At 53.4% G+C, this 25626-nt stretch overlaps 2 protein-coding genes across 3 annotated transcripts; one reads left to right on the forward strand and one right to left on the reverse strand.

Annotated features, from left to right (window-relative positions):
* Nucleotides 1-278: 278 nt before the first annotated feature.
* On the reverse strand, nt 279-15391 carry TMEM143 (transmembrane protein 143; the record flags this gene model as incomplete). 2 transcript variants are annotated; one of them, XM_082862367.1, is made up of 8 exons in its annotated part: nt 279-538; nt 1156-1348; nt 4595-4874; nt 6158-6285; nt 7487-7681; nt 13313-13417; nt 14761-15001; nt 15369-15391. In XM_082862367.1, the coding sequence occupies 8 exons, from the start codon at nt 15389-15391 to the stop codon at nt 279-281; spliced, it is 1425 nt and encodes a 474-aa protein (XP_082718493.1). The 2 variants fall into 2 exon arrangements, with proteins under 2 accessions (XP_082718493.1, XP_082718492.1); XM_082862366.1 differs by lacking the exon at nt 15369-15391 and having other exon boundaries at nt 14761-15075.
* A 1487-nt stretch (nt 15392-16878) lies between these two features.
* SYNGR4 (synaptogyrin 4) lies at nt 16879-24750 on the forward strand (the record flags this gene model as incomplete). Its single annotated transcript, XM_082862427.1, has 4 exons — nt 16879-16983; nt 22722-22959; nt 24137-24276; nt 24517-24750. Exons 1-4 carry the CDS (start codon nt 16891-16893, stop codon nt 24748-24750), a joined length of 705 nt encoding a protein of 234 aa, XP_082718553.1. The 5' UTR covers nt 16879-16890.
* Between the last annotated feature and the right edge of the window lie 876 nt (nt 24751-25626).

Consider the following 25626-nt stretch of genomic DNA (forward strand, 5'->3'; position numbering starts at 1 on the left):
AACAGCTGTGCCTGGTGGTTTGTAGCGTTGCACAGCTGTGATTGGCTGGCACCACGTTTAAATGTTTGTGGGGCGGGGGACCAAGATGGAACAGAAGCTGGGCCTAAAAGCTTTGATTGGCTGTTCATCCGAAGAGGGGGGCCTAGCAACAGCAGGCTGCTTTGATGGGCGACTTTGTTTAAGAAAACAGAGTAACGTTAAGTAGTAATGAGTAACTGGAAGTTGTGGAGTGGTGAAGCATCGTAGCCATGATTGACGGCTTGTCGAGGAGGCGGAGCTTAGTTCCCAACCAGCTGGCTGGGCGGGGCGGGACAGAGAGGTTTCGATAAGGGGTCATCAGTGCTGGGTGGTGCGGCCTTGGGGGAAGTGATAGTAGCCAACGGGTCTAGTTTGGGAAAACCCGGGGGCGGGTACATCCCGATGCTGGGGGTCAGGGCTTGCAGGTGGGCCAGGGCCCGAGTTCCGTTGAAGGCCACGTCACAGCCTGACTGGGCTAGAAGCCAGTTCTCCACCTCCGACTGGAGCCACTGGGAGGTCTCTGCAGAGGGAGGCAGGTGTTGTGAGGAGGTCAGACAGACCTGGAAGGACTGAGAGGGGGCAGCAGGGAGGGCGCAGCACAACGAATAAGAGGGGTCTGGGTTTGGGAGAAGCCTAGGGGAGCGGGACAAAGCCTAGGAGGCTCCGCTTTGGGGCTCTCATCTGGGGACAAGCCAGGGACTCTTGCTCAGGGCGCTTACACAGGTAACGGATAAGGGTGTCTTGTAGGAAGTGTTTGGGTTCACGTATAGGAAGAAGCGGGCGGGGAGTGGGGAGTATGCCACAACAGGAGCCTGATCCAAGACTCCTATCGAGGTTGAGGTTAGGAGAGGGAGGTCACCCCAGGGAAGAGCAGAAGCTGGGTCAGGGGTCCCGAGTGCTGAATCGGGTTCACCAGTGCGAGCCGGGACTGGGAGGTGGGCATCGTGGGGATGGTGTCTCACTGGGGCAGGGCCACTTGGGACTAATGGTAGTCTCAACCCGGTAGGGGCAGGGTGGAGTTTGCTCCAGGTGGGGCCACGTCTGAGCCGGGCAGCATTGGGATGGGGCGGGGCCTCGCGGGGGCGGGGCTGAAAAGGGGCGGGGCAGTGTGGGGCCACCTGGCACTCGCAGTCCTACCTTCTTCCGGCTGGCCCTGCGTCCCCCGGGGCCGCCGGGCCAGGAAGCTATGCGCCAACATCACCTCCTTGGTGTGCTCGTCCTGCGCGCGCAGGGCCAGGGCGCTGAGCAGCTCCGAGTTGTTGGACGTGCTGCGGTAGTAGAGCATGTGCGCCAGCTCCAGCGCCTGCACGTTGCGCCGCTGTCCGAACATCTGCAGGCCAGACGAGATCCGGGAGGGTCAGGGCCGTGCTGGGGCTCCACACACACACCCCCCAACCCACCCAGCACGCACCCTCACCCATATACACACCCCTGGGTCACTTACGCTGGTACAGTCCTTCCCGAGGGCTCCAGGGACCTCCCCAGACGTCTTCGGTTCAGGTCCCCAGGACTGGCCTGGGTATTTGGATGTTTAACCCACATGCTCTCGCCCCTGGTTTGCTCATTTGAGCCACGTATTAATGAATGTGTTCGAGGATTTCCGGACCATAGGAGTTTTAGTGTCGGCACTTTTTGTTACAATGATTTTTTTTTTTTAATCCTTATCGTCTAGACACATACTGAAGTGTTCCCAGATGACGCGTGCAGGATCTGCTTCAAAATAATCCAATGGTCGGGGAGGCGGTCTTTAGGTGAAACCTGATTGACCGTTGCTACCTGTTGACGCTGGTGCTGGCTACAAGGAAGCTTATTATACTATTCTATTTCTGCATCTGTTTGCACTTTTCCATAATTAAAAAAAAAGGTTTTAAATGTTAAATTGTCAAAGAGAAGTGTTAACAGACAACAAATACTTGATGAGCCGTTTTCAGAGAAGAAGGGAGGGAGCGCCAGGTCTGCGGCCCAGCTGTCTATTGGCTGCCCCCCTTCCCCACCAGGAACAGCACATGCAAAGGGAGAGAAGAAAAGAGAAGCGGGGGGGGGGGGGGGGGGAGGAGCTACAAGTATATTTTGGTAGAGCTGAAGCTTAGAATTGTGTCAGATGAGGCTGGGGAAGCAAGGTCTCCGATGCCAAGTTGTGAGCAAGGGAGAAGCAGGGCCAGCCCCGGGGCCAATGGGGATGGGCCGGAGGGGACCAACGGGGGGGCTAGGAAGAGGGTCTGAGCTGGAGCCAGGATAGAGGAAAGGAGATGGGCACAGAGACTTGGAGAGGGGGGGCAGGAAGGATGGGCTGAGGACTGACGGGTTGGGGGGCAGGGCCAGGGCGACTTCCAGGGGTCTAAGCAGTGACTGGGGGACAACGGGGTCCACCACAGATGGAGAACCAGGAGGAAGAGCAGGTGTGGGAGAGATGCTGCCCTCCACCTGGCCAACTTGGCTGCTTCAGGCTGAGCACAGAGCACCCCGATCTAGGAGATGATGGGGAGCTGCTTGTGGAAACCACGGAAGTGGACGAGATCTCTCGTGGGTGGAGGGGTGGAAGGAGAAAGAGGGACGTGTATCCTGCGGCAAAATCAGCCTCCCAGGTGTTTGATCTGAGCATCTGTCCCAAGACGGGGAACTCGGGAGGACAAGGGGGTTTAGGGGAAGATGGATGCTGTGCGGGCAGCTGGACAGAGGCCAGGGAGACCCACATTTAAGGCATGGAGGGAGTTCCCTGGTGGGCTAGTGGCTGGGATTCAGTGCTTTCGGCGCCATGGCCCAGGCTGAATCCCTGGTTGAGGAACTGAGATCCCACAAGCCAAATTAATAAATAAATAAATGATAAAGTTAAGGCATGGGGGCTCAGCCTGGGGCATGGGAAACTGTCTAAGGGATGCAGTAAATTAACTAGTGAACTGGGTTAACTAGTGAACTAGTGAACCGGGTGCTTCAGAGCCCAAGAGGCTCAGGACCCTCCATCCCCACAGGCCACTGAGAGGTAGCACGGATGGTCCTCCCTGGGCTAGAACTGTGTATGTCCTCCCCAGAGCAGCTCGGCACCCTCCCCTCTGTTGTCCGTGGTTGCCACACACCCTCTATGCTTACAGCCCTTCCATAGCCCCCTGCCCTGAGGATGAAGTCCAGGGCCACTGCCTTGGCATTCAAGGCCCTCGCCACTCCCTCTGGGGCCTCGCTTCACCACGCTGCACCCCAGACTCCATCACTGTGAGATCCCCCCAAGCTGTGCTCACCCAGCCCCCTGAAAGGCTCAATCCCCGCCTTTCAGAGCTTCCCTCCAATCCCACCGGACCCTTGGTTCTAGGTAGGAAGTGCTCCCCCCACCCCTGCAACCCTCTCAGCCAGCGCAGGCTGGTTATTATCTGTGGGATTTATTAACCAACCAGGCTTCCTACGAGCCCATTGGGATGGCTGAAAACAGCCTGAAAACCAAGGAGCCAGCAAGTAAGTGATCGGGCACAACAGCAACTTCATGCCAGTCCACGTTCCTGGGGCCAATGCCACCCCTGGGGAGAATCAGTAAAAGGCAGCCCCTTGAGGCCACCTCAGCCTCGAGACAGAGCTCGCGGCTCAGCAAGCAAAGCACAAGCTGGAGTCCAACCCCCAGCTGTCCCTTCGGCCACGCATCCTTGGATGGTGAACAACCTGCACAACTGGATGAGGCGGCCCTGCGCTCACATGTAGCGGAATCAGGAAGGGAGCTTGTTAATAATACAGGCCCTGTTCCCAGAGTTTCCAATTCAGTCCATATGGGCTAGAACACAGGAGGCTGCATTTATAAAATAGCTCCCCTGGTGATAGTGTCACCTGGCCAGGATGGGGAAGCCCAGACTCAGGAGACAAGAGCACAGTCAGTAATAACAGTAATAATGGTAATGGCGAACTCTCATATAATGCCTTCTGTACTATGTGCCAGGCTCTGTTCTCCGCACTGTAGTATGCGCATCAATTCATTTACTCCTCACAACAACCCCCACTGTCATCTCCACTTTAAAGAGGCACAGAGAGGTTAAGCAGCTTGTTCAAGGTCACACAGCTAGGGACTTCCCTGGAGGTTCAGTGGTTAGGACTCCACGCTTCCACTACAGGGGAATGGGTTCGATATCTGGTCGGGGAACTAAGATCCCACATGCCATGCGGTGTGGCCACCAAAAAAAAAAAAGCTAAAAAAAAAGGTCACACAGCTAGAACACGGTAGAACTAGATTCAAACCCAGGCAGTCTGGTTCTAAAACACACACCCTTCCCACGTCACTAAGCATGCAGTGAGTGGCCGTGAACACTTGTATCCCACTAGCCACATGCCAGCCCTGTATCCAGTGTTCCTCACAGATTCACTCATTTCCTCCTCACAACAGCCCTACCAGGCAGGTCTTGCTATTACACCCATTTTCCAGATGAGGAAATCGAGGCACAGAGAGATCAAGAAACCTGCCCAAGGTTGTGTTGAGTAAATAAGGAAAGGAAAGGAAGCACAGCATGAAGCAGGAATAATCCACAAAAAGAGAAACAAAACGATAGGGTGGCCTGACCTGGCTGAACACCAAGGAGCAGGCTTGGTGGGGTGGGCCGCTTACCTTGGAGGCCCGCAGGCCCATGAAGGCAGTGAAGAGCAGCAGCAGCAGGGAGGTGGCCATCTTGAGGTCGGAGAGCACCACCATGCCCACATTGACGAAGAACACCACACCCGAGACGACCAACGTGAAATTGAGCAGGGCCCGCTGTAGGGTGGGCGTGCGCACCTTCAGCTCGGGCAGCAGCTGCTCCAGGCCCTCCAACGGTATGTCCTTGAAGCTCTTCAGCACCAAGTGCCCCCGCTTCGCTCGGGCTGCTAGCACCACCCGCTTAAAGTATCTCCTGATGGCCAGAGATGGAGGGGCAACGATGGTCAGGACCACCCCAGGGTGCCCCACTCCAACCCTAGGACACTCTCTCTGGCTCTGTAGTCACATCATCATTTTAAAACCTAATTAACAATGGTGGGAGGAAAGTCAGACATAAGTGTCCAACAATAAGGGATCAGTGACATGATACAATCCCTTATTATTGGACACATAGGTTGCTTCTGATTTTAAGAACTTGAAAAATGAGAGCTAAGATTCTTTAGTTAATTATCTTTTTTATTATTTGTTAATTGAAGTATAGTTGATTTACAATATTGTGTTAGTTTCCTGTGTACAGCGAAGTGATTTAGTTGCACAGGTAGTTTATTACTTTAGTTAATTTTCAGATTCAAATTCTGTACATATTTCAGAGTATCTGCTAGGTGCCAGGGAGTGCTATTTAGCTCTGGAGAGACAACACTGAATTTGTGGAGCTGCCTTTGTTGAGCTTATGGTCCAGCATGAGAGACAGATAATTAAACACAGAGTCTGCGCATATAAGTATGTCCTTGGAATAGATTCCTGGAAGTGGAACTACTGGTTTAAGGGATATAAGAGACTTTTTGTCTTTGTTTTTTTTGTTGTTTTTTTTGTTTTTTTGTTTTTTTTTGCAGTACGCAGGCCTCTCACTGTTGCGGCCTCTCCCATTGCGGAGCACAGGCTCCGGACGCACAGGCTCAGCGGCCATGGCTCACGGGCCCAGCCGCTCCGCGGCATGTGGGATCTTCCCGGACCGGGGCACGAACCCGCGTCCCCTGCATCGGCAGGCGGACTCTCAACCACTGCGCCATCAGAGAAGCCCTTGTCTTTGGTTTTTGTTGTGTTTTGTTTTTGGATTCGTAACTGTATTTGATACACTGATTTCCAGAAGGATTGGGTGATTGACAGGTCCATTGGCCGACTGTGAGAAGGTCTGGCTCTCCTAACCCTACTCTGTATTTGAATATCTATTAAAAACATAATGTTCATCAGAATCCTGGCGGTACCACTTTTTCAGAATTTGGTCTTCCCTCTCTGAGCCTCAGTTTTCCTCATTTGGAAAATGGAGAAAAATGTCCTTACCCTTTCTCTTACCCTGGGAATTGTAGTTCTTACTTCTCCTTAGAAAGAAAAGGCAGTATTTGATTCACCTCTCCCCCTTTCTTGGCTTCCCACCCGGGTCCCAGACACCCAAATCCAGACACTGACCTGTCAGTCCCCTCTCGACTCTAACCTTGCTCCCTCTCGCTGTAGCTGGGGAACAAAGGGCCGCCTCACCTCTCTGCAGGGGGCGACTTGAAGAAGCCATGCTTGAAGCCCACGCTGGACTTACGGGGCATCTGCCCGACTCGCTGGCCCAGGGCCCAGAACTGCATGTAGATATACTGGTCCAAATTTATCGTCACCTGCCAAGGGGGAAGAAGGAAACAGGGGCAGCTGAGCATAAGCTAGGGTGTGAGTGTGGAATACTCGAATTAGATGCCCCTGCCCCCGATGATCCCCTGCCCCACTTCCCAGGCTTATCATCAACCAGTGTGTAGGCAGAACAGCCATGTATGGTTGTTCATGTTGTATACTGCACAAGGGCACACCACCCAAGATGGTGCCATTCACATCACAGTCATCTTTATTACCGTATTTCCTAGAATCTAAGATGCCACTGATTTTAAGATACTCTATAATCTATTATTTTATGAAGCAACTAAAAGGGAAAATATATTGCCAATTAAACTATTTCACACTACCCCCCCCCCTTGTAAGTCACATCCCAATTTCAGAGACAGTAAAGTATGACTTCAGAAAAAAAGCACATCTTAAAAATCACTAAAATGTGGAAATCTGGAAGATTTTAGTATTTTTATTATAATTTTGTTGACTTTCTTTTTTCTTTTGGCCACACCCCATGGCTTATGGCATCTTCTTAGTTTCCTGACCAGGGGTGGAACCTGCACCCCAGCAGTGAAACCGCTGACTCCTAACCACTGGACTGCCAGGGAATTCCCTAATTTTGTTGACTTTAATGGTATTTTGTACTGATATTATTTATTATAGTCAGCCCTCCATATCCGTGAGTTTCACATCATTGATTCAACCAACTACGGCATGGAGAAAAAAATTTTTTAATTCCAGAAAGTTCCAGAAAGCAAAACTGGAATTTTCTGTGTACCACCAACTACTTTACATAGCATTTACACTGTATTAGGTATTATAAGTAATCAGAGATGACAAAGTATGCAGGAGGATGTGCATATATATAGGCAAATACTATGCCATTTCACATAAGAGACTTGAGCATCCGGGGATTTTTATATCCACAGGGGTCCTGGAACCAATCCCCCCCATACCAAAGGACAGCTGTATTGGTTTTCTGGCAAATGGTGATAAAGTCTCTAGTCCTAAGAAGACCTGTATCTTATGATACTTTTCCAACAGATGGCAGTGAAGTGACCTGAGAAAGAGGCACCTTTTTCTAATTCACCAAAGGTGCCACAAGAGCTGGTGCCCTGTGTTCAGGACTACAACTCCCAGCAGCCTCTGCTTCCCAAAGGCTCCACCCCTACCCCAAGGCATCCTGGGAGTTTTGGTTCTCCTCTGGAAGACAAGCACCTGGACCACATCCTGAGGGTGATGGACCACCAGAGCATAGGCCAGGGTGTCCTCTGAGAGCGGGGAGAAGTTGGCCTGGGCCAGCAGGGGCTCCAGAGCCCGAAGCACCTCCTGTTCATTGGACAGACGCTGGGGGTCTGTAAGTGAAGGCTGCTCAAGGGTCTCCCTGTCAGGGTTGATGGGGTCATACAAGGCCTGAGGAGAGAGTCAGAGAGAAGAAAAATGAGCTAGGTCACTGCATGAGGGATTGTGGGTACACATAAGGATGTTCCTGGCCCCATCCTTTAAATGATGGGGTACCCCATGGCTTGATTCTAGGCCCTCTTCCCTTCTCTTCCCTCAAGCTCACTCTAAGTCGCCTTGCCATCCCCTTGCCCTTAAACACCACCTCTGCGCAGATAACTACCTAACCCACATCTCCATTTCGGACCTCTCCTCCAAATTCCAGACCTAGCACCCATTTCCAGTGCATGAGCTCTGTCCTCCCCTTCTGCCACAGTAATAGAGGTGAAGGTGGCCATGGGGCTGCCCAGATGGACTACATTTCCCATCTTCCTCTGAGAGGCTAGGTGTGGCTAGGAGAATTCATCAATAGAATGTGAGCAGAAGTGACAGGTACACCTTCTCCCTCACTTCTTGCCCCCCCTGCACTTTACACTCTTTCCTTGTTCTACCAGCTTAGAATGCTCTTCTGCCTACAACCCAGTTCTGAGCCCACAGAGATGAAGACTGTGCCCTAAGGGGATGGCAGAACAACAAGATGGAAGGAACTTGGATCCCGGCATCATCTCATGTGGAACAGAGCTGCCTATCCACCTTGTCCCACTTACCACAAGGCTGTTAAGTGGAAGAGAAAGAATCCTCCACCTCCTTTAAACTATTGCCTTATGGGGTCTGCTTGTTATAGCAGCTAAGCCTTTATAGGAACTAATACAAACTCTCCACTTGACATTTCTTTAGGGATGTCACAGTTGCCTCAAATCCAACATCAAGCCCACAAAATAACATCCTCTAATCCCTATCTTCCAACAAAATAACCATTCGAGGTGTCCCCTCCCAAAGGTACCAGACCTAAATTGTACCATTGTAGATGCTGCAGACCTAGACATTTATCTTTTCATAAGGAAATAAAGGGTATAGAACAGCGCCATCCAATAGAACTTCCTGCAATGATGGAAACATCTCCATGTGCACTATCCAATAGGTTGCAGCTGGCCACAGATGGCCACTGGGCACTTGAAACGTGATGGACGTAATTGAGGAACGGGATTTTAAATTGTTATTTAATTTCAATTATTTCAAATTTACACAGCCACGTGTAGATAGTGACTATCATATTAGACAGCCCCAGGCTAGGGTAAGGGGTGCTTTCTTCTAATTTGCACAGAGACCCTGGTACAGACATCAAGGTCAGTGTGGACATCCACTCACACAGAACCTCGCCTTCACAGCCTGAATTCATCCCTGCACAGGGGGGAGAGTGTCTGACTCATGACCGTCCCCACCACCCCGCTCTCAGGCCCTCTATGTCCCACACTGGGGTCCTGAAACTCCTCCCCAATCCCCTCCCCCACTCCACCCCACGGTGCCCCCCATCTTCTCCATCTCAGAAGAGGCCAAGCCCATCCTTCCAGGTGCTCAGGCCCAAAGCCTTGGGTCACCCTGGACTTCTCTCTTTCTCCAGCCCATCAGCAAATCCCGATGGCACCACACTCAGAATATTGATAGATCCAGAATCTGAGCACTTCTCACCCCCTGGACTGCTGTGGTGGCCTCAATGCAGGACTCCCAGCTCCCAGCTCCCATCTCCCATCCTCACCCCCGTCTGTTCCCGGTACGGCCACCAGAGGGCGCATGTCGTCATCTAAATCTGCTCACGCCTATTTTCTGCACAGAGCCCTCCCCTGGCTTCCACCTCACCTAGAGTCAAAGCAAAGTCCTCACTGTGTCCCACAAGGCCCTGCAGGATCTGGCCCCAGGTCCCCTCTTTGACTTCATCTTCAGCCCTGTCCCCCTTGGGCACTCAGCTCTAGCCCCACCAGCCACCTTGCTGTTCCTCCTTACACACCATGCACACCCCTGCCACAGGGCCTTTGCACTTACTATTCCCACAGATCTCCATATGGCTCACTCTGGCCTCCTTTAGGTCTCTGCTCAAATGTCACCCCCTCACTGAGGCCTTCCCTGACTACCCTACCTAAAATTGCAAAAATACCTCTGATTTCTTTTTCTTCTTAATTAGGGTTACCAGATTTAGCCAAAAAGAAATAAAATGCAGGACATCAAGTTAAATTGGATTTTCAGATCAACAACAAATAATTTTTTAGTTTAAGTACGTCCTATGCAATATATAAGGATTCTATTACATGGACATAATTATACTTAAAAAAAACTATTCATAGCTTATCTGAAATTCAAATTTAACTGGGTATAGAAGGTTGAATAGTATCCCCTAAATATTCATGTCCCCTTGGAACTCAGAATATGACCTCGGGCTTCCCTGGTGGCACAGTGCTTGAGAATCTGCCTGCCAGTGCAGGGGACACGGGTTTGAGCCCTGGCCTGGGAAGATCCCACATGCCGTGGAGCAACTAATCCCGTGTGTCACAACTACTGAGGCTGTGCTCCAGAGCCCACGAGCCACAACAACTGAGCCCGCATGCCACAACTACTGAAGCCCGCATGCCTAAAGCCCATGCTCCGTAACAAGAGAAGCCACAGCAATGAGAAGCCCACGCACTGCAATGAAGAGTAGCCCCTGCTCGCCACAGCTAGAGATAGCCCGCGTGCGGCAACAAAGACCAAATGCAGCCAAAAATAATAAAAATTAAATAAATTAAAAAAAAAAGAATACGACCTCATTTGGAAATAGGGTCTTTGCAGGTATAATTAAGGTAAGGATCAAAGTGAGATCATACTGGATTAGGGTGGGCCCTAAATCCAATGAGAATGTCCTTATAAGAGACAGAAAAGGACACACAGAGAAGAAGGCAATGTGAAGATGGAGACAGAGATTGGAGTGATGTGTCCACAAGCCAAGGATTGCCGGCACCCACCAGAAGCTGGGAGAGAAGCAAAGGATGGTTCCCTTCCTCCGAGCCTCCAGAAGAAACCAACCCTGCCAACAACATGATTTTGGACTTCCAGCCTCCTGAGCTCTGAGAGAATAAATCTCTTGTTTTACGCCACCCAGTTGATGGTAATTTGCTATGGCAGCAGTAGGAAATGAGTAAACTGGGTGTTCTGTACTTTATCTGGCACCCCTATCCATGGTACTTAGCACCTCTTAACATATTTTACTTCTTTACCTTGTCAAGGGTCTGTCTCCCTCACTAGAACATGACGCCATGAGGCAGATACACACATCTCAGGCTCACCGCTGTGTCCTGGGGGCTGGAACCATTCGGGGGACACAGTAGGTGCTCAGTAAATATCTAGTGAGTGAATTCAATGAATAAATGCGTAGGAGAAAGGAGAAGCAGAGAGAGGTCACCTACCAAGGTCACCCGCACGCCTAGTGAACGACAAAGCTGGCGCCTGAACTGGGCTCTTCTTGTTCTTTGCCTGGTTCCTCAACGGACTTAGGTCACCAGCAAATGGTCACCCAGTGCGTCTCACTCTCCTTTGGTGCTTCTACCCAACCCTCTCAGTGTCTCCATTTAAAATCTGCTGCCTCAGTGAGAATGTCTGTCTTCACTGTATATTCTTTCTGTTTCAATATATTTAAATGTTTATATAATGATATATTTTTAAATAACTTTTTGAAAAAGTGCCCCGAAGAAGAGCTTGGAGGCCAGGAGACAGGGGTGCAAATCCGAGCTCTGCCGCTTGGGACCTGTGTGATCTTGGGCACATCTGGGCCCTCTTGGAGCTTCAGTTTCTGCTTCTGCGAATGGGGCTGATGGCAGCTGCTCCTCGGTTCTGCAGGAAGGAGTTGACGAGCCTGACACAGAGGGGCCGATGTTGCCCCTCATCGAAGCAAAGAGGAGAGCTATAGGGGGGCAGGAGTGGTAAAGGGTTAACTCGGCAGGCCTGGGTTGTCCAAACCCTGCACATTCCAAAGAACTGGTGGGCTCCTGGGAGGGAACCTCTAAGCCCTTGGACTATCCTGCCTGATGGGAGTAGCTTGGTTTACCAGGGGCTTGGGCCACACCTGATAGTCTGTGCTAACAATGTGATTCACGGTGGGGCCATGAAGTAGCAGTGTGACCTCTGGAGGGGCCGGAGACTAAGTAACTAAGATCAGCCACGTAGGCAGTCAGCCACGCCTGCCTGACCAACCGCCATTAAAAACCCTGGACACCAAGGCTCAGGTGAGCTTCCCTGGTGGGTGATACCCTGCGTGTTGTCATGCACCACTGATGAGAGAATGAAGCACTGTTCCTGTGACTCTGCTGGGAGAGGACAACCGGAAGCTCTCACCTGGTCTCTCCCGGACCCCGTCTCCTTGCCTTTTTCCTTTGTGATTTTGTCTGTTCTCCTTTTGCTGTAATAAACTAGTACTGGGAGCATAACAGCTTTACTGAGCTCTGTGAGCCCCTCGTGAAAATCAGTGAATCTGAGGGTGGTCCTGGAGATGCCCAACACAAGATCCTAGAGCAGGAGGAGGATGCTGAGAATTTGGCTTCCACCGTTTCCTGGAGTTCGGCTTCTCTCTGACTTCTCCTTGTCCAGCCTTCTCACTGCTTCCAGTTCCCCTTCCCGACCTCCGGACTGGCACTCACTCCTCAGGACTAATCCCCCTGGTGGTTGCATGCAGTACCATTTGATACTTCCAGGGTTATTTCTTAGCCCAGCCCCTTCCCTTGACCTCCAGCCTGTGGGCATTCAAGTCCCTCTCTCTACCGGGCTGTCCAATAGGCAGCTCACATTTCTGAGTCCAAAACTGAGCTCTCAATCTTCCCCACAGACCTGTCTCCTGCCCCCGACTCTGTCTTCCACGTCTCAGTAAGTGGCAGCTGCATCCTTCGGGAGGAGCAGACCTGAACCGCTGGAGGCCCCCTTGACTCCTCTCTCTCTCAAGGCCCCACCCACACAGCCGAATGCTGATGCCTTCGGACCATTAGCAACGTCTGACCACTTTTCACCACTTCCACTGCTATTACCCTTGTGGGAGCTGCCATTATCTCTCACTTGGACAAACATAATAGACTCTTTAATAGATCTCCCTGCCTCTGACCGTCTTTTCCCTACATGGCAGCCAGAAGGATCCTATTGACACCCAAATCAGCTCATGACCCTCTTCTGCTCAGAGCCCACCTGCGGCGGCTCCCAGCTCACTTAGCATAAAAGCCAAGTCCTCTGCATGGCCCACAAGGCCAGGCACAATTTTCCCCCACTCCTTCTCTGCTCTCACCTCTTGCCCTCTCTCCTTCCAGCCAGTGGTCCCATTGCCATTCCCCCAACACTCCAGGCCCTCTCTCACCTCAGGGCCTTTGCACTTGCTTTTCGCTCTGCCTGGAATGTCCTTCCCCAGACACCCATGAGGCTCGCTGCATCGCTTCACTCAGGTCTTATCTCACCTGTCACCTCCTCAGAGAAGGCTTCCTTGACCACCCTGTCTAAAACAGATGCCCTTCTCATCCCTTTCTATTCCACCTTCAATAGCACTTACAACTCCTGGGTATCATATTTTACAATTATTGATTTATCATCTCCCCAATTGGAATGTCACTTCCACAAGGGCATGGCTTCATCTCTTCTGCTTACTGCTGCATTGCCAGTGCTTAGAACAGGGCCAGGCTCCAAGTAAGCCCTCAGAGAATTTTTGCTTAATGAATGGATAAGCAAACAAGGATGACAGGGCCAGAGGGGCCCTGTCCTCACCTGCAGCTGGGCCAGGATGTGATGGTAGTGGAACAAGGTGCAAAAGTTCACGTGGGCCACGAACTCCTCCAAAGCCGCCTTCTCCGCAGGACTGGAATGGAACTCCTGTTACCTCGGGAAGCAAAACTTCTCTTTAGGCCTCTCCCTACTTCCTCATGGGGAGGAATTCTTTCCTGGGCAACCCAGACAGACAATCAGAGCTCTGGGCTCTTTAAAATTTGGGCGTGTTTTAGAAGGGACAAGGGTTGATCAATTTCACTGGCCAAGTAACTGAGGTAGCTCCAGAGAGTGAAAAACAGATGACTTGAAGAGCTAGACGTTCAGGTTCCCGCTTTGACACTTACTGGCCAGGAGTCACTCCTTATTTGTGTGCCAGGCGCTGTTTGCTGGCATGATATCATCCTCTAGAGGATGCAAGGAGGTTGATGGAATTATAACCCTCATTATTCAGAGGGGACACTTAGATTCAGAGAAGTCACTTGCTGAGGGCTACACTGCCTGTATAAAGAAAAGCTGAGACTACAATCCAGGCCTATCTGACTCCAGAGCACACATACGTAACCACTTTTTTATGCTTCCTGTCTCGGTGCCCGGGGTGAATGTCATCACTTCTCTGAGCCTGTTTCCTTATCGGCAACAGAGGATCATACCCTCTTTCTCAAAAAAGCAGTGGTGAGAATGTGATGTGATTATGTGTGTCCGTATATATCCACGTGTGTTTATGTGTGTGTACATATACTTTTGTGTATGGATAAAGCCCAGCACAGGACTTAGTCCATACAGGTGTTTAATCAATAATTATTAAATGAATGAATGATAATACAGAATAATCACAAGTATGATGGCAATAGTGAGGTAAGCTGTTAGGGTCGAGCAAGTGCCTACTTGCCTCACCCTTGTCCCCGCCCTGCTGTGGAGTCAGATCTGGGCCACTAGTCATGACCTTGGGTGAGTCACTGACCTTTTCCTGATTCAGTTACCTCATTTGTAAAATGAGAATGATGGTGGTACCTCTCTTATTGGGTTGTTCAATAATTCAATAATATGTGGGAAATGTTTAGCACAGTGCCATATAATAAGAGCTCTGTGTTATATCATTATAATTATAGCTTCGTGGGTATAATAATTATTATTAGGCAGTAGTAATAGTAATGATGAGGATGATTATTATACCCATTTTGTAGAGGGAAAAATCATGCCCCAGTGAGTGCTTGTTCCAGCCCCCAGAACAAGCCGGAGTCCGGAACTGCTGCGCCACCTATCTGCATCTCAAAGGTCAGTCCCCTGCATTCCAACTCACTCCACGCCCACCTGGGCCTATAAAGGGAATAGGAACTACAACTCCCAGGGGGCTCCAAGGCAGCCCTCTATAGCATGAAGGGCTGTACCGCCGCGAGGCCTGCCGGGATTCGTAGTTCCAAGGCTCTTGGACCCGGGGCGGGCTGTACCTTTATCAGGAGGCGGAGCAGCTGCTCTTTAGAGAACGGGATGAACCGCTCGCGGTACTGCTGGGACCAGTTGCGGGGTTCCGTGAGGTTCCACATCTTGCGGTACTCCCCCATCTTGGCCGCCAGCGATGACAGGGCCCGGGGGTGGTCGAGGAGCGCGGGCAACAGGGGCCATACTCGGACCCTGGATCCCCAGAACCCTCGGGTCACATGCAGCATGGCCAGACCCTTTCCCCGCAGCCTAAACGAGGGAAATGGGCATAAGTCAATGGTCATCTGGGGGTAAAGGCGCCCTCTCCACCTCCGTGTCCCCACTTCCAGGGGCCGTTTCTACCCCAGGAAGGGCGCAGAGCCCATCCGCCCGCCTCGTAGGCCCTTGCTGTGCGTCCCCTCCCACAGTGCTCAGTTGGCCTGAGTCCTAGGCAGGGGTCAGAGGTCTTCAAGTCCTGGAGCGTATTGCGGTCCCAGAAGCCCTGTGGTGGCACAACTAGTCTCTGCGGGGTCTAGGCGGCAGGTGGATCTTAAGCGCATAGAATATGCTCGGAAGGCTGCATAGGGGTGCAGGGCCGCCCACCCCCGGCTAGGCAATCCTTCACCCTTTCCCTCACCTTAGCCAACGTTCAACTGTCATTGAGCCTCCTGCGCATGTGCAGAAAAGCGTCCTGGTCCTTCGAGGTTCGGCTTCAGTCCGCAATAAGACGCATGCGCAATGCCTAGGTCATTGAGAGAGGTCCATTTCCTTCTAACGCCCTGTGTCGACTGCGCACGCGCAATCTGCCTGCCTCGGTCCACAACTCGCTTTCCTTGGACTTGGCGCATGCGCTGCAGAAGTATCTCCTTGTCCAAGAGCTTCAAAGGGAAAGAGGCGGGGCGGGCGCCAGACTCCCGGGACTTCCGGGACCGTGCAGGGCTTCCGCGCGCAGCCTGCCAACGGCGGGCGGCCCAACGTCCGCTGAGGCCACGCCCCTGCTCCTGTCAGCTCCAGAGTAGGCGGGGAAAGAGAGGGGGCGGGGCTTTGGCTCAGCCAATCAGCTCCAGCAGAGAAGGAGCGAAAAGGCGGGAAAAAGAGGAACCAAAAGAAGGCTGAAATGGTGCCAGGACCAGGAGGGGAAGGTGGGCGGAAGGAAGAGCGGTCCTCCAGGTGACGTTGACCCGGCCTCCAGAGTAGGGGTGACCCTTTGTCAGGCAGCATCACCCCCAAGTGTCACCACCCCCATTCCACGTCCTTAAAGGGAAGACCCCGATTCTCTGAAGGTAGCTTAGTGCCGGGGGCACGGCCTCCTCATTCTGAGGGGGCAGCTGAGTTCCGAGCCCATGTTCCCTACACATCTGAGGTCCAGACCCCCGACTTGAGGAAATGCACTTTTATGAAGATGGACCTGAACTCTAAGGGGAGGCCCTGATTCTAAGGCAATCACCCGCAATCACGAGGACAGCCTAAAATCTACCCTGAGCTGCTTGGGGTCTACACTACGGGTGCTGTCACCCCAAAGCCTGAAAGGGATCCCCCTGTTTCAGACCTCCCCGGGGTTCTGTTCGCCATTCCAGCACCCCTAGTCCCTCGAAAATCCCATTAACACAGTCCTTAAAATGGGCCCTCTGGCTCCTGTGTCAGGGCATCACCCCAGTATCCTGCCTTCTCCCCGCTCCTCCCTAGCCTGGCAGGCATCTCCCCACTCTGCACCTCCACCTCTGGGGCCCTCCTCAGCCTGCATTCCTGACTCCTGGGACCCCAGCAGCTCCCTCACCCTGTGCCCCTACCTCTGGAATTCTCAGAAGCCCCCTCCCCCGGCACCCCAATTCATGGGACCCTCTCATCCTGTGCCCCGATCTCTAGGACCCCTACCCCAGCATCTCCTTCACCCATGCACCGACTCCTAAGAACCCTCACCCTATATAACCCCATCCTGGGACTACAAGGACCCTCCCATCCCCTGCCCCCTACTCCTGGGACCCCTGGCAGCCCCTTTACCCCGCACCTTGGACTCTAACCATCCCCCCTCCATCCCTCTTGTCTTGCAGCTGCTGAGCCCCGGGGTGGGCCTAGAGCCTCTGGACGGTAGTGCCCAGCAGGCAGCGCCCAGCATTACTGCTCCGGCCTCCCAGGGCCTGGGCAGCAGAACAGCAGGCATGCACATCCCAGAAAGCCTCCAGGACCTGGCCAACAGTGAAGCCGTGCAGTTTCTCAAGAGGCCAAAGACGATCGCACGGAGCTTGGCAGGGGTGAGGCCCTCCTGTAGCCCAGCTGCCCCGTGGGTGACAGGAAGCAGGTGTCTCACCTCCCAGACCCAGTGCAGAGAGAGTGGGGGGGGGGGAAGAAGGGGTTAGATGGGGAAAATGAAGCCAAAGGGAGCTCATAACGGAAGTCACCCTTTACTGAGCATCTAACTGTAGGCCCTGCGCTATTCTGAGCACTTATTAACTCTCATGGGAAGAAACAACCCTGCAAAGGGGGTGCTGTGGAGCCCCATTTTTGAGAGAAGAAAACTGAGGATCAGAGAAAGTTAAATAATTTTTTTAAGGCTGTGCTGTCCGATTTGGTAACCACAAGCCACATGTGGCTATTCTAATCTAAACTAAATAAAATAAAATATTCAGGGAATTCCCTGGCAGTCCAGTGGTTAGGATTCCGCACTTCCACTGCAGGCGGCCCAGGTTCGATCCCTGGTGGAGAAACTAAGATCCCACAAGCTGCATGGTACGTCCAAAAAAAAAAAAAGAAAGAAATCATTCCTCAGTCACAGTGGCCACATTTCAGCCTGGCGGCTCTCATATTGGACAGTAAGGATCTAGAACATTTCCATCATGGTGGAAGGTTCCATTGGACAGCGTTGGCTAAGGTCACACAGTAAGAGGCAGGGAATCAGACTGGGGTCTGTGAGATGCCAGAGCCCATTCATTTCCACCTCTCAGACAAGGGACCAGGAGAGGAGCAGGGGCTGGGGCCTCTGGGGGGAAAGCTGCACGGAGGTAGGAAGAGAATAAGAATATATAATGTAGACCTAAGATGCCAGAGGGTAGGTGGTCACTATGGCCAGGCACAGTGCCAAGCAAGGGATTTACCTGCATTCGTTTCATCATTACCACATTCGCGAAGAGTCAAGACACCTGGGGTCAGATCCTCATTCAGCCCCCGAATTTGCTGTGTGACCTTGAGCCGATCACTGCTCCTCTCTGGACCTCAGTGCTTGAGGAGTTAAAGCTGTGACTGTGGGCTTTACGCTGTGCAGCCTCCACGGCACTCCTCTGACAGAGTTGGGAACCGAGGCCCAGGGAGATGATGAGATTTGATCGGGGTCAGGAGAGTAGGTGGGATGCCCGGGATTGAATGCAGGGTCCTATTCCAGAAGGATCGATCCGGCCTGACTGAGAATCCTGGTTCGACCACATGGTCTCCATGTAGAGCGACATCCTGCCCTGCTTGCCTGGGTTGGTCCTGGCATAATTATCAGCAGCACCTCCTTTGATTCTCAAAAGTGCCCCGTTTTATTTGATAACTTCCCCGGTGACCCCAGGTCTGTGTGACCTTGAGCAAGTGACTTGATTTGTCTGAACCTCCACACCCTCCTATGTATAGTCCTTCCCGCTCACCAGGAAAGACTGTGTGTGAAAATGAAATCAAGGCCCCTAAACTGATTAGTGTGCACCTGGCAAGTAGCCATCTTTCCTTCGATAGCGATTATTATTGGGACCAACTTGTGATCGAGGAGAGAAGGATGGGTTTGGGGGCCATAGGGTGGTGGGGACTCGTGTCCATCGTCGTTCTCACCCAAAGGAAGAGGTGAAAAACGCATTCCACATCCCAGTTCCAAGTCCCTCGCTGGCCTCGCTCTTCGGCTCCTCACCACGACCCTATGTCGTGAGCATCATTACACCTGTTGGACCCAAGGGGAAACTGAGGCTCACAGAGGTTGAGCGACTTGCCCAAGGACGTCACCCAGCTGGAGAGCGAGTCAGAAGGATGCACGGGCTTGGCTTCCGATGCTTCAGAAGGAGGGGCGGGTGGCGAGGGAGAAGGGGGTGGGGAAGGGCTGGGGGGAAGGGCCTCCGACTGTGCCAGACGTTTCAGTCACGGACTTTGCCTGCCACCTCCCTCCTCCCTCCCGCCCGCCCTCTCCTCCTTCCCCCCTGGCCCAGTTCCTCGGCAGGGAGTCTCCGGGCAGCTGGTCCTCCCATCCTTGTCCTTCTCACGGCTGCCTGCCAGCTGGTGCTATAACTAATGAATCTTTGCTCCCTCCCTGGGGACAGGCCAGGAGGGGTGTGGAAGGAGGTCTGCCTCGGGCTTCAGACGCTTAGGGTCCCTCTGGCCCAGCCAAGCCCCCTTCTTGCTTGTCCAAGGTTTTTTGGGTCAGTGGACAGACAGCCCGCGGGCCTGGAAGTCAGGGGGGCTGGATTCCAACCCCCTCCCCCCATGACTAACCTTGAGAGGACGCTTCCCCTCTCTGGCCAGTCATGAGAATTGCCATCAGGGCCAGGCGTCCGCGTCTTTGCAGCATAGAGACAGACTGGGAAACTGAGGCTCCAAGAGGTGAGCAATTTGCCCAAGGCCAGCCACACAGCTGTCGGAGTCAGACGCGGCTGGCTCTTCCCACTGCACAGTCACGGCTTTCGATTTATCACCTGTGAAAGGGCGATGGATTAGTAACCGCGACCACGCGGGGCCCGCGGGGCTGCAGGGAGGGGGCGCAGGTAAAATGAATCCGGGCTCAAAAATGATCAATGGGCCTTCCCGTCCTTGACCTGGCTCTGCCTCGGACCAGCAGGGCAAGACGCTCCCCTTCTGCAGACTCAGTGCTGCAGCCCTGAAATGGAACGGATGTGAATACCCTCCCTTAATGCTAAAGTGCTGGACAAAAAGAGGGACAAGTCATTATTATTATCTGTTCCTTTTATTCAGAGAAGGCAATTAAGGCAAAGGAGAGAGGAGAATGGACAGAGGCTGTAGAGTTTAGGGGTCCATCCTCTGCCTCTCCCGTCCCCCCTCTGAAGGGCAGCGCAGGAGCAAAAAAGAAGGGCCAAAGTCATTCACTCTTTCAACACATTTGCAGAGGTCCAGTCTGGTGCTGGGTGCTGGTTGTAGAGAGAAGGGGCCCACATGCACCCTGTCCAGGAGGAATTCAAATTCTAATGAGTTACCTTCCCCTTGTCTCCTCCCCTCCCTCCTGTCCCCAACACTACCACATCCAATCAATCACCAAGTCCAATGTTGCGTCCTAAATATCACTGGCTTCCCCAGAGCCCTGGCCTCAGCCTTTCTGCCTGGGCCCTCCCATCCATCATGACCAGGGAGATTTTCTCTAACTCCCTGTCTGACGCTGGCCATCCTCTGCTCAGAGCCCTTCCATGCATAAAATTAAGTCCAAGCTAGAAAATTAATTTTTGCCAGGCTCCCAAGTCCAGGCCCCTCGGTGTGGTGTTCAAGGCCTCAGAGGGTCTGGTCCTTGTGTTTCCAGCCTCACCTCATACCAGACCCCTCAGATGAGATTTGCCTCCAGCCCCTGCAGGAGCTTCCCTCTGCAGCATCTGGCATTCGCACCCATGGTTTGGCCTGCCTGGAATGCCCTTCCTCCTGTCTGCCTGCAAAACTCCTCATTCTTTTTTTTTTTTAAGTTTTATTGGAGTATAATTGATTATAGTTGATGTTGTCTTAGTTTCAGGTGTACAGCAAAATGAATCAGTTATACCTGTACATATATCCACTCTTTTTTAGATTCTTTTCCCATATAGGCCATTACAGTCTATTGAGTAGAGTTCCCTGTGCTATACAATAGGTCCTTATTATCTATTTTATATATAGTAGTGTGTATATGCCAATCCCAAACTCCCAATTTATCACTCCCCAAAACTCCCCGTTCTTTAAGGTGCAGTTCAGGTCTCACCTTACTTCTTCCTAAATCCGGCCCCCTGACTTCAGTTCCTGCTCAAACCTTGACTCTCTCCCTGAGCGTAGGCCCCAGCCTCCTCCCCAGACTCCCAGCCTCCAGTCTCACTCACTCCAGTCCACCTCTGCATGGCCCCACAGGGCTCTTCATACACCCGGAGCTGACCCTGCCCCTCCCCTGCTCTCAGCCATTCCATGGCTCCCTACTGACCCCCAGACAAGATCCCACTCCATAGCCTTTCTCACCCTGCAGCATTCCTTACAGACCTCACCGCATCCAGAAAGCCCTCCTGGACCAGCTCCCACCCCCATCACATACACACCAGTTCCTTCCATATCTGGTGTGGCCCCTGCCACGCTGCATTGTGACCATCTGGGACAAATCGCTGGGGCTTCAGATCGTCACTGAATCTCATTGATGGGAACCTCTGCCCTCGGGGCTTCTGGTCCAGCCGGTGGCAGCATATACAGCAGGGGTTAAAGCAGACTCAGGAGCCAGACAACTTGGGTTCAAATCCAGGCACTGCCTGTCACTAGCTGACTGACTTTGGGCCACTCTTCACCCTCTCTGTGCCTCAGCTCCATTATCTAAAAAAACGAGGGTGTTAATAGTGCCCACATCCTAGGGTGGTTGTAAGGGTGACACAGGCTAGTGCTTGTGGAGTACATCGGTGGTTTCATAAATGAACAGGGTTAGGTGGACAGTGGTACCCCCGTGTGCTATGTGCAGTGTGTGCACAGACAAAGGTGACAGGGCTAGCATATCGGTGAGGCTGCATTTGCTTTTTTTTTTTTTAATTTTATTTATTTATTTTTGGCTGTGTTGGGTCTTCGTTGCTGTGTGCGAATACCTAGTTTCTCTAGTTGTGGAGAGCAGGGGCTACTCTTCATTGCAGTCGCAGGCTTCTCATTGCAACATCTTCTCTTGTTGCGGAGCCTGGGCTCTAGGCGCACAGGCTTCAGTCAGTAGTTGTGGCACACGGGCTCAGTAGTTGTGGCGCACAGGCTTAGTTGCTCCACGGCATGTGGGATCTTCCTGGACCAGGGCTCGAACCCGTGTCCCCTGCATTGGCAGGCGGATTCTTAACCACTGTGCCACCAGGGAAGCCCCGCATTTGCTTTTTTTTTTTTTTTTTTGGGGCTGCGCCGTGTGGCATGTGGGATCCTAGTTCCCCAACCAGGGATCAAACCCGTGCCCCCTGCAGTGGAAGTGCGGAGTCACCACTGGACTGCCAAGGAAGTCCCAGGCTGTATTTGCTTTAAAAAAAAAAAGCCTTGGGAGTTCCCTGGTGGCCTAGTGGTTAGAATTCAGCTCTTTCACTGCCGTGGCCCAGGTTTGATCCCTGGTTGGGGAACTGAGATCCCACAAGCTGTGTGGCGTGGCCAAAACAAAATATATTAAAAAAAAAAAAAAAAGCCTTGAAGCAAAAGGTGAATGTTCATTAGGTACTGAGTGTTTATTACACTTCTCTCTGTACGTTTGGAATATTTCACAAATTCCTTTTTTAAAATGGAGAGGAATTAATGGAGCTGGGAGAGAGGAGGAAGAAGTGGCTGCCAGAGGGAAAGACTTGAAGGCAGAGATATTTATTGCCCTCTCTTCCCGAATCCCGGGCACGGTGCATTTCATATTGGTACTTGGGTTTGGGGGCAGAAGGTGAGCGTGAGCGAGGCAGGGGTGAGTGGGGGGGAGATGAGGGGCTGGGACTCTGTCCTGGGGGTGCTGGGGAGTCATGGGGGTGCGGGGCTGGGAGCTGGGAGGGGCAGGGTGTGGAAAGAGCCCCTGTGGGGCCGTGTGGGGAGACTTGGAGGCAGGGAGGCCGGGGAAGAGGCTGGGGCAAGGGCCCAGTGGGGAGGATGAGGCCTGAGCTGGGATGGAAGAGAGGGGCCGAGGGGCAGCGGGAGGATGGCTCTGGGAAGCTCTGAGGATGTGACCGGGAGGGAGGGGTCAGAACCACCGGGAGGGTGTACGGCAGGGCCCCCACGCCCAGTGATGGGGACCCACCCGGGAGGATGAGCCGGTCTGGGGAGACGCTGAGCTCTGCTCCGGCCCCTGGGGACCCCCATCCCGCACCCACAGGTCTTCTCCCTCATCGTCTTCTCCTCCGTGCTGACTGACGGCTACCAGAACAAGACCAACTCTTCACAGCTCCATTGCGTCCTCAACAGCAACAACGCGGGCTGCAGCTTCGCTGTGGGAGCTGGCCTCCTGGCCTTCCTCAGCTGCCTGGCCTTCCTCGCCCTGGACGCCCATGAGGGCCGCACCACCACCAGCCGCTTCAAGACGGCCTTCCAGCTCCTGGACTTCATCCTGGCCGGTGAGCCCCCCGGGCACTGCCCTTGACCACCCAGTCGGCCCCGACCGTCCTCCACACGTGACCCAAAGCTTTGCCCCTCACTTCTCAAAGCTCTTCTGCGCCCGCTGTTTCCTCCCAGGGAATCATTGCCCATCCCTTAGACTCAGGGTAAGGGTCATCTCTTCTGACCCCCAGACTAATTCTAGAAGCCTCTCTCCTGCCCAGCTTTTTCCTCGCATTCACCTCCCTTCTTCACAACCTTTGTTGAAAAGCCACCAGTGGCAGTGGCCAGCGGTTGGGTGCAGAGCACAGAGTCAGACAGACCCAGGTTTGAAATCTCACCTCTGGTGCCTCCTCAGTGTGTGGGTTTTCTCCCCTCTCTGAGCTTCTGTAGAAGCTGGGATGAAAACTCCCACCTTCAGGGTTTTTCTGAGGATGAAGCTCGAGAAAGGACTCCTGCAGTGATGTTGATATTTACCAGGCATATCCCCTGTGTCAGGCACCGCTTCAAGAGCTCCCCGTGGCTCTCTCATTTCTTCCTCAGAACCACCCAAGGAGGGAAGTCCTGTTCAGATTCCTATTTCACAGAGGAGGAAACTGAGGTTTGAGGAGGTTGTGTAATGGCTGCCGACTGGCAGACCCAGGCTTCCAAGCCAGGCCTGGCCTCCTCACCAATGCTGAGCACCCTAGATAGAGCCCGGCACACAGTAAGCACCAAATAAATGCTTGTTCCTTTTCCTCAGGCCCCAGGCTCCTTCCTCTCCTTTTCTGCACCTGCCCAGTTCCAGCAACTTAGGGCTGGGAGGGCCCCTAAAGGTCACCGAGTCCAGCGCTGTCCAAGAGAAGGTTCTGTGAGGACAGGAATGTTCTGTGCCTGGACTCCCCAACACGGGAGCCACGGGCCACGTGTGGCCACCGAGCACTTGAAGTGTGGCCAATGCCACCAAGGGGCGGAATTTTTTTTAATTCTATTTTAATCAATTGGAATTTTTGATCGAGTGAAACATAAAAAGCTGCAAGTGGCTGGCGAGCCCCGTAGTGGACGGCACACCCCACTCCAGGGGTTGATTTGCGGCCGGCTGGGAGGGAGAGGCCACGGCAAGACCTGAGGCCCCAGCCACCCTTCCTGAGCGCTCTCTCCCCAGCTCACGCCCCTCCCACCCCACCCCTGCCCCTCTTCTCTCCCTCCACCCCCCAGCCCTCTGGGCAGGCATTTGGTTCGTGGGATTCTGCTTCCTGGCCCACCAGTGGCAGCATTCGCCGCCCAGACAGTTCCTCCTGGGGAGCAGCAGTGTCAAGGCCGCCATCACCTTCGCTTTCTTCTCCATCCTCGTCTGGGTGAGGAGCCTCCTCCCTGCAGGGCAGGGTGGTGTGAGTTAAGAGGGCTACAACCTTCCACCCAGCTCCCCAGGACCTCCGCAAGCCCCTTTTGTGACTTTGGGCAAAGAGGGAAGAAGGCGCCCCTTCCTCCCAGCAGACTCAGCCCAGTGTGGGCATCATCCAGTGAGCTGTGGCACAGCTCCCACCTGGGCCGACCCCACCCAAGCCAGCCTCCAGCTCGCCCTCCTCTGCCCACAGATACTCCAGGCCTACCTGGCCCTCCAGGACCTCCGAAATGATGCTCCAGTCCCCTACAAGCGCTCCCTGGACGACGGCGGCGTGGTGGTGACCTCTCTCTCCCCGCTGTCCGCCACCAGCCCCGTCAACACGCCCACCACTGGTTCCCACAGCCTGAGCTACACCAGCTCCGCCCTGTCCCCCCATCTGACCACTCCGAAGGCCCCCCGCCTCACTATGATGCCCGACACCTAGACAGCCTCATCCACACCAGTAAAGAGAGACTCCTCCCTCCAGAAGGGTTTCTGAAAACTGCCCTCTGTCCTTCTCGTATCTGTTTCTCTCCGGTCCCTCGAGTGCCATGGGGAGGGGGGAAATCCTATGGGGTCTCCTCAGGGGTTTCTGTAGCGGGTCCCACTTCCAATCCACCTCCTGGACTCTCCCTCTGGGCGCCACCTTGATAGCTAGGGGCGGCGACGGGAGGGAAACCCTTTTTTCAGGCCTGTGACACAGCAAGCCCTTTACTCCTTGCACTGGCCACGGGAGGGAGGCACGAGGTGCCCCACTGTACAGCTGAGGAAGCTCAAGTTCAGAGACAAGATGCTTCCGCCCGTGGAGAGGGCTCTAAGGAGAACCAGGGCCAACACTGGGACCGGCCCTGTCTCCAGGGCCCACATCCTTTAACTCACCCCAGCTGACAAGGGACCCACTCAGACCCATGCGGTGGGAGGAGTGGTTAAAGGAACAGGGGATGGCAAGTCCATGACTGAGGTCAGGGGAGATCCTTGTCTTCAAATATTTGAAAGCTTGTCTTAGGGAGCCCCGAAACTAATCGGGGACTCGTGCTTGGGCCACAAAACGCTCCTGCCTGCAGGGAACCAGCAGGTCACTCCAGTGGGTGAAGTACCCATGAAGCAAGTGGGGGGGCAGGGGCCGAGTCTGGGAAGGGGCAGCCTTCACTCAGCACCCAGCGTTCAGTACCACAGCCCGGGGGTGTCCAGAGCAGCGCTGTCCAGGACTTTCCTAGTGGTCTGGCGGTTAGGACTCCACGCTTCCACTGCAGGGGGCACAGGTTCGATCCCTGGTTGGGGAACTAAGATCCCACATGCCACGATGCAGCCAAAAAAAAAA

The sequence above is a fragment of the Leucopleurus acutus genome (genome assembly GCF_964270905.1).
Source record: "Leucopleurus acutus genome assembly, chromosome: 20".
NCBI lineage: Eukaryota > Metazoa > Chordata > Mammalia > Artiodactyla > Delphinidae > Leucopleurus > Leucopleurus acutus.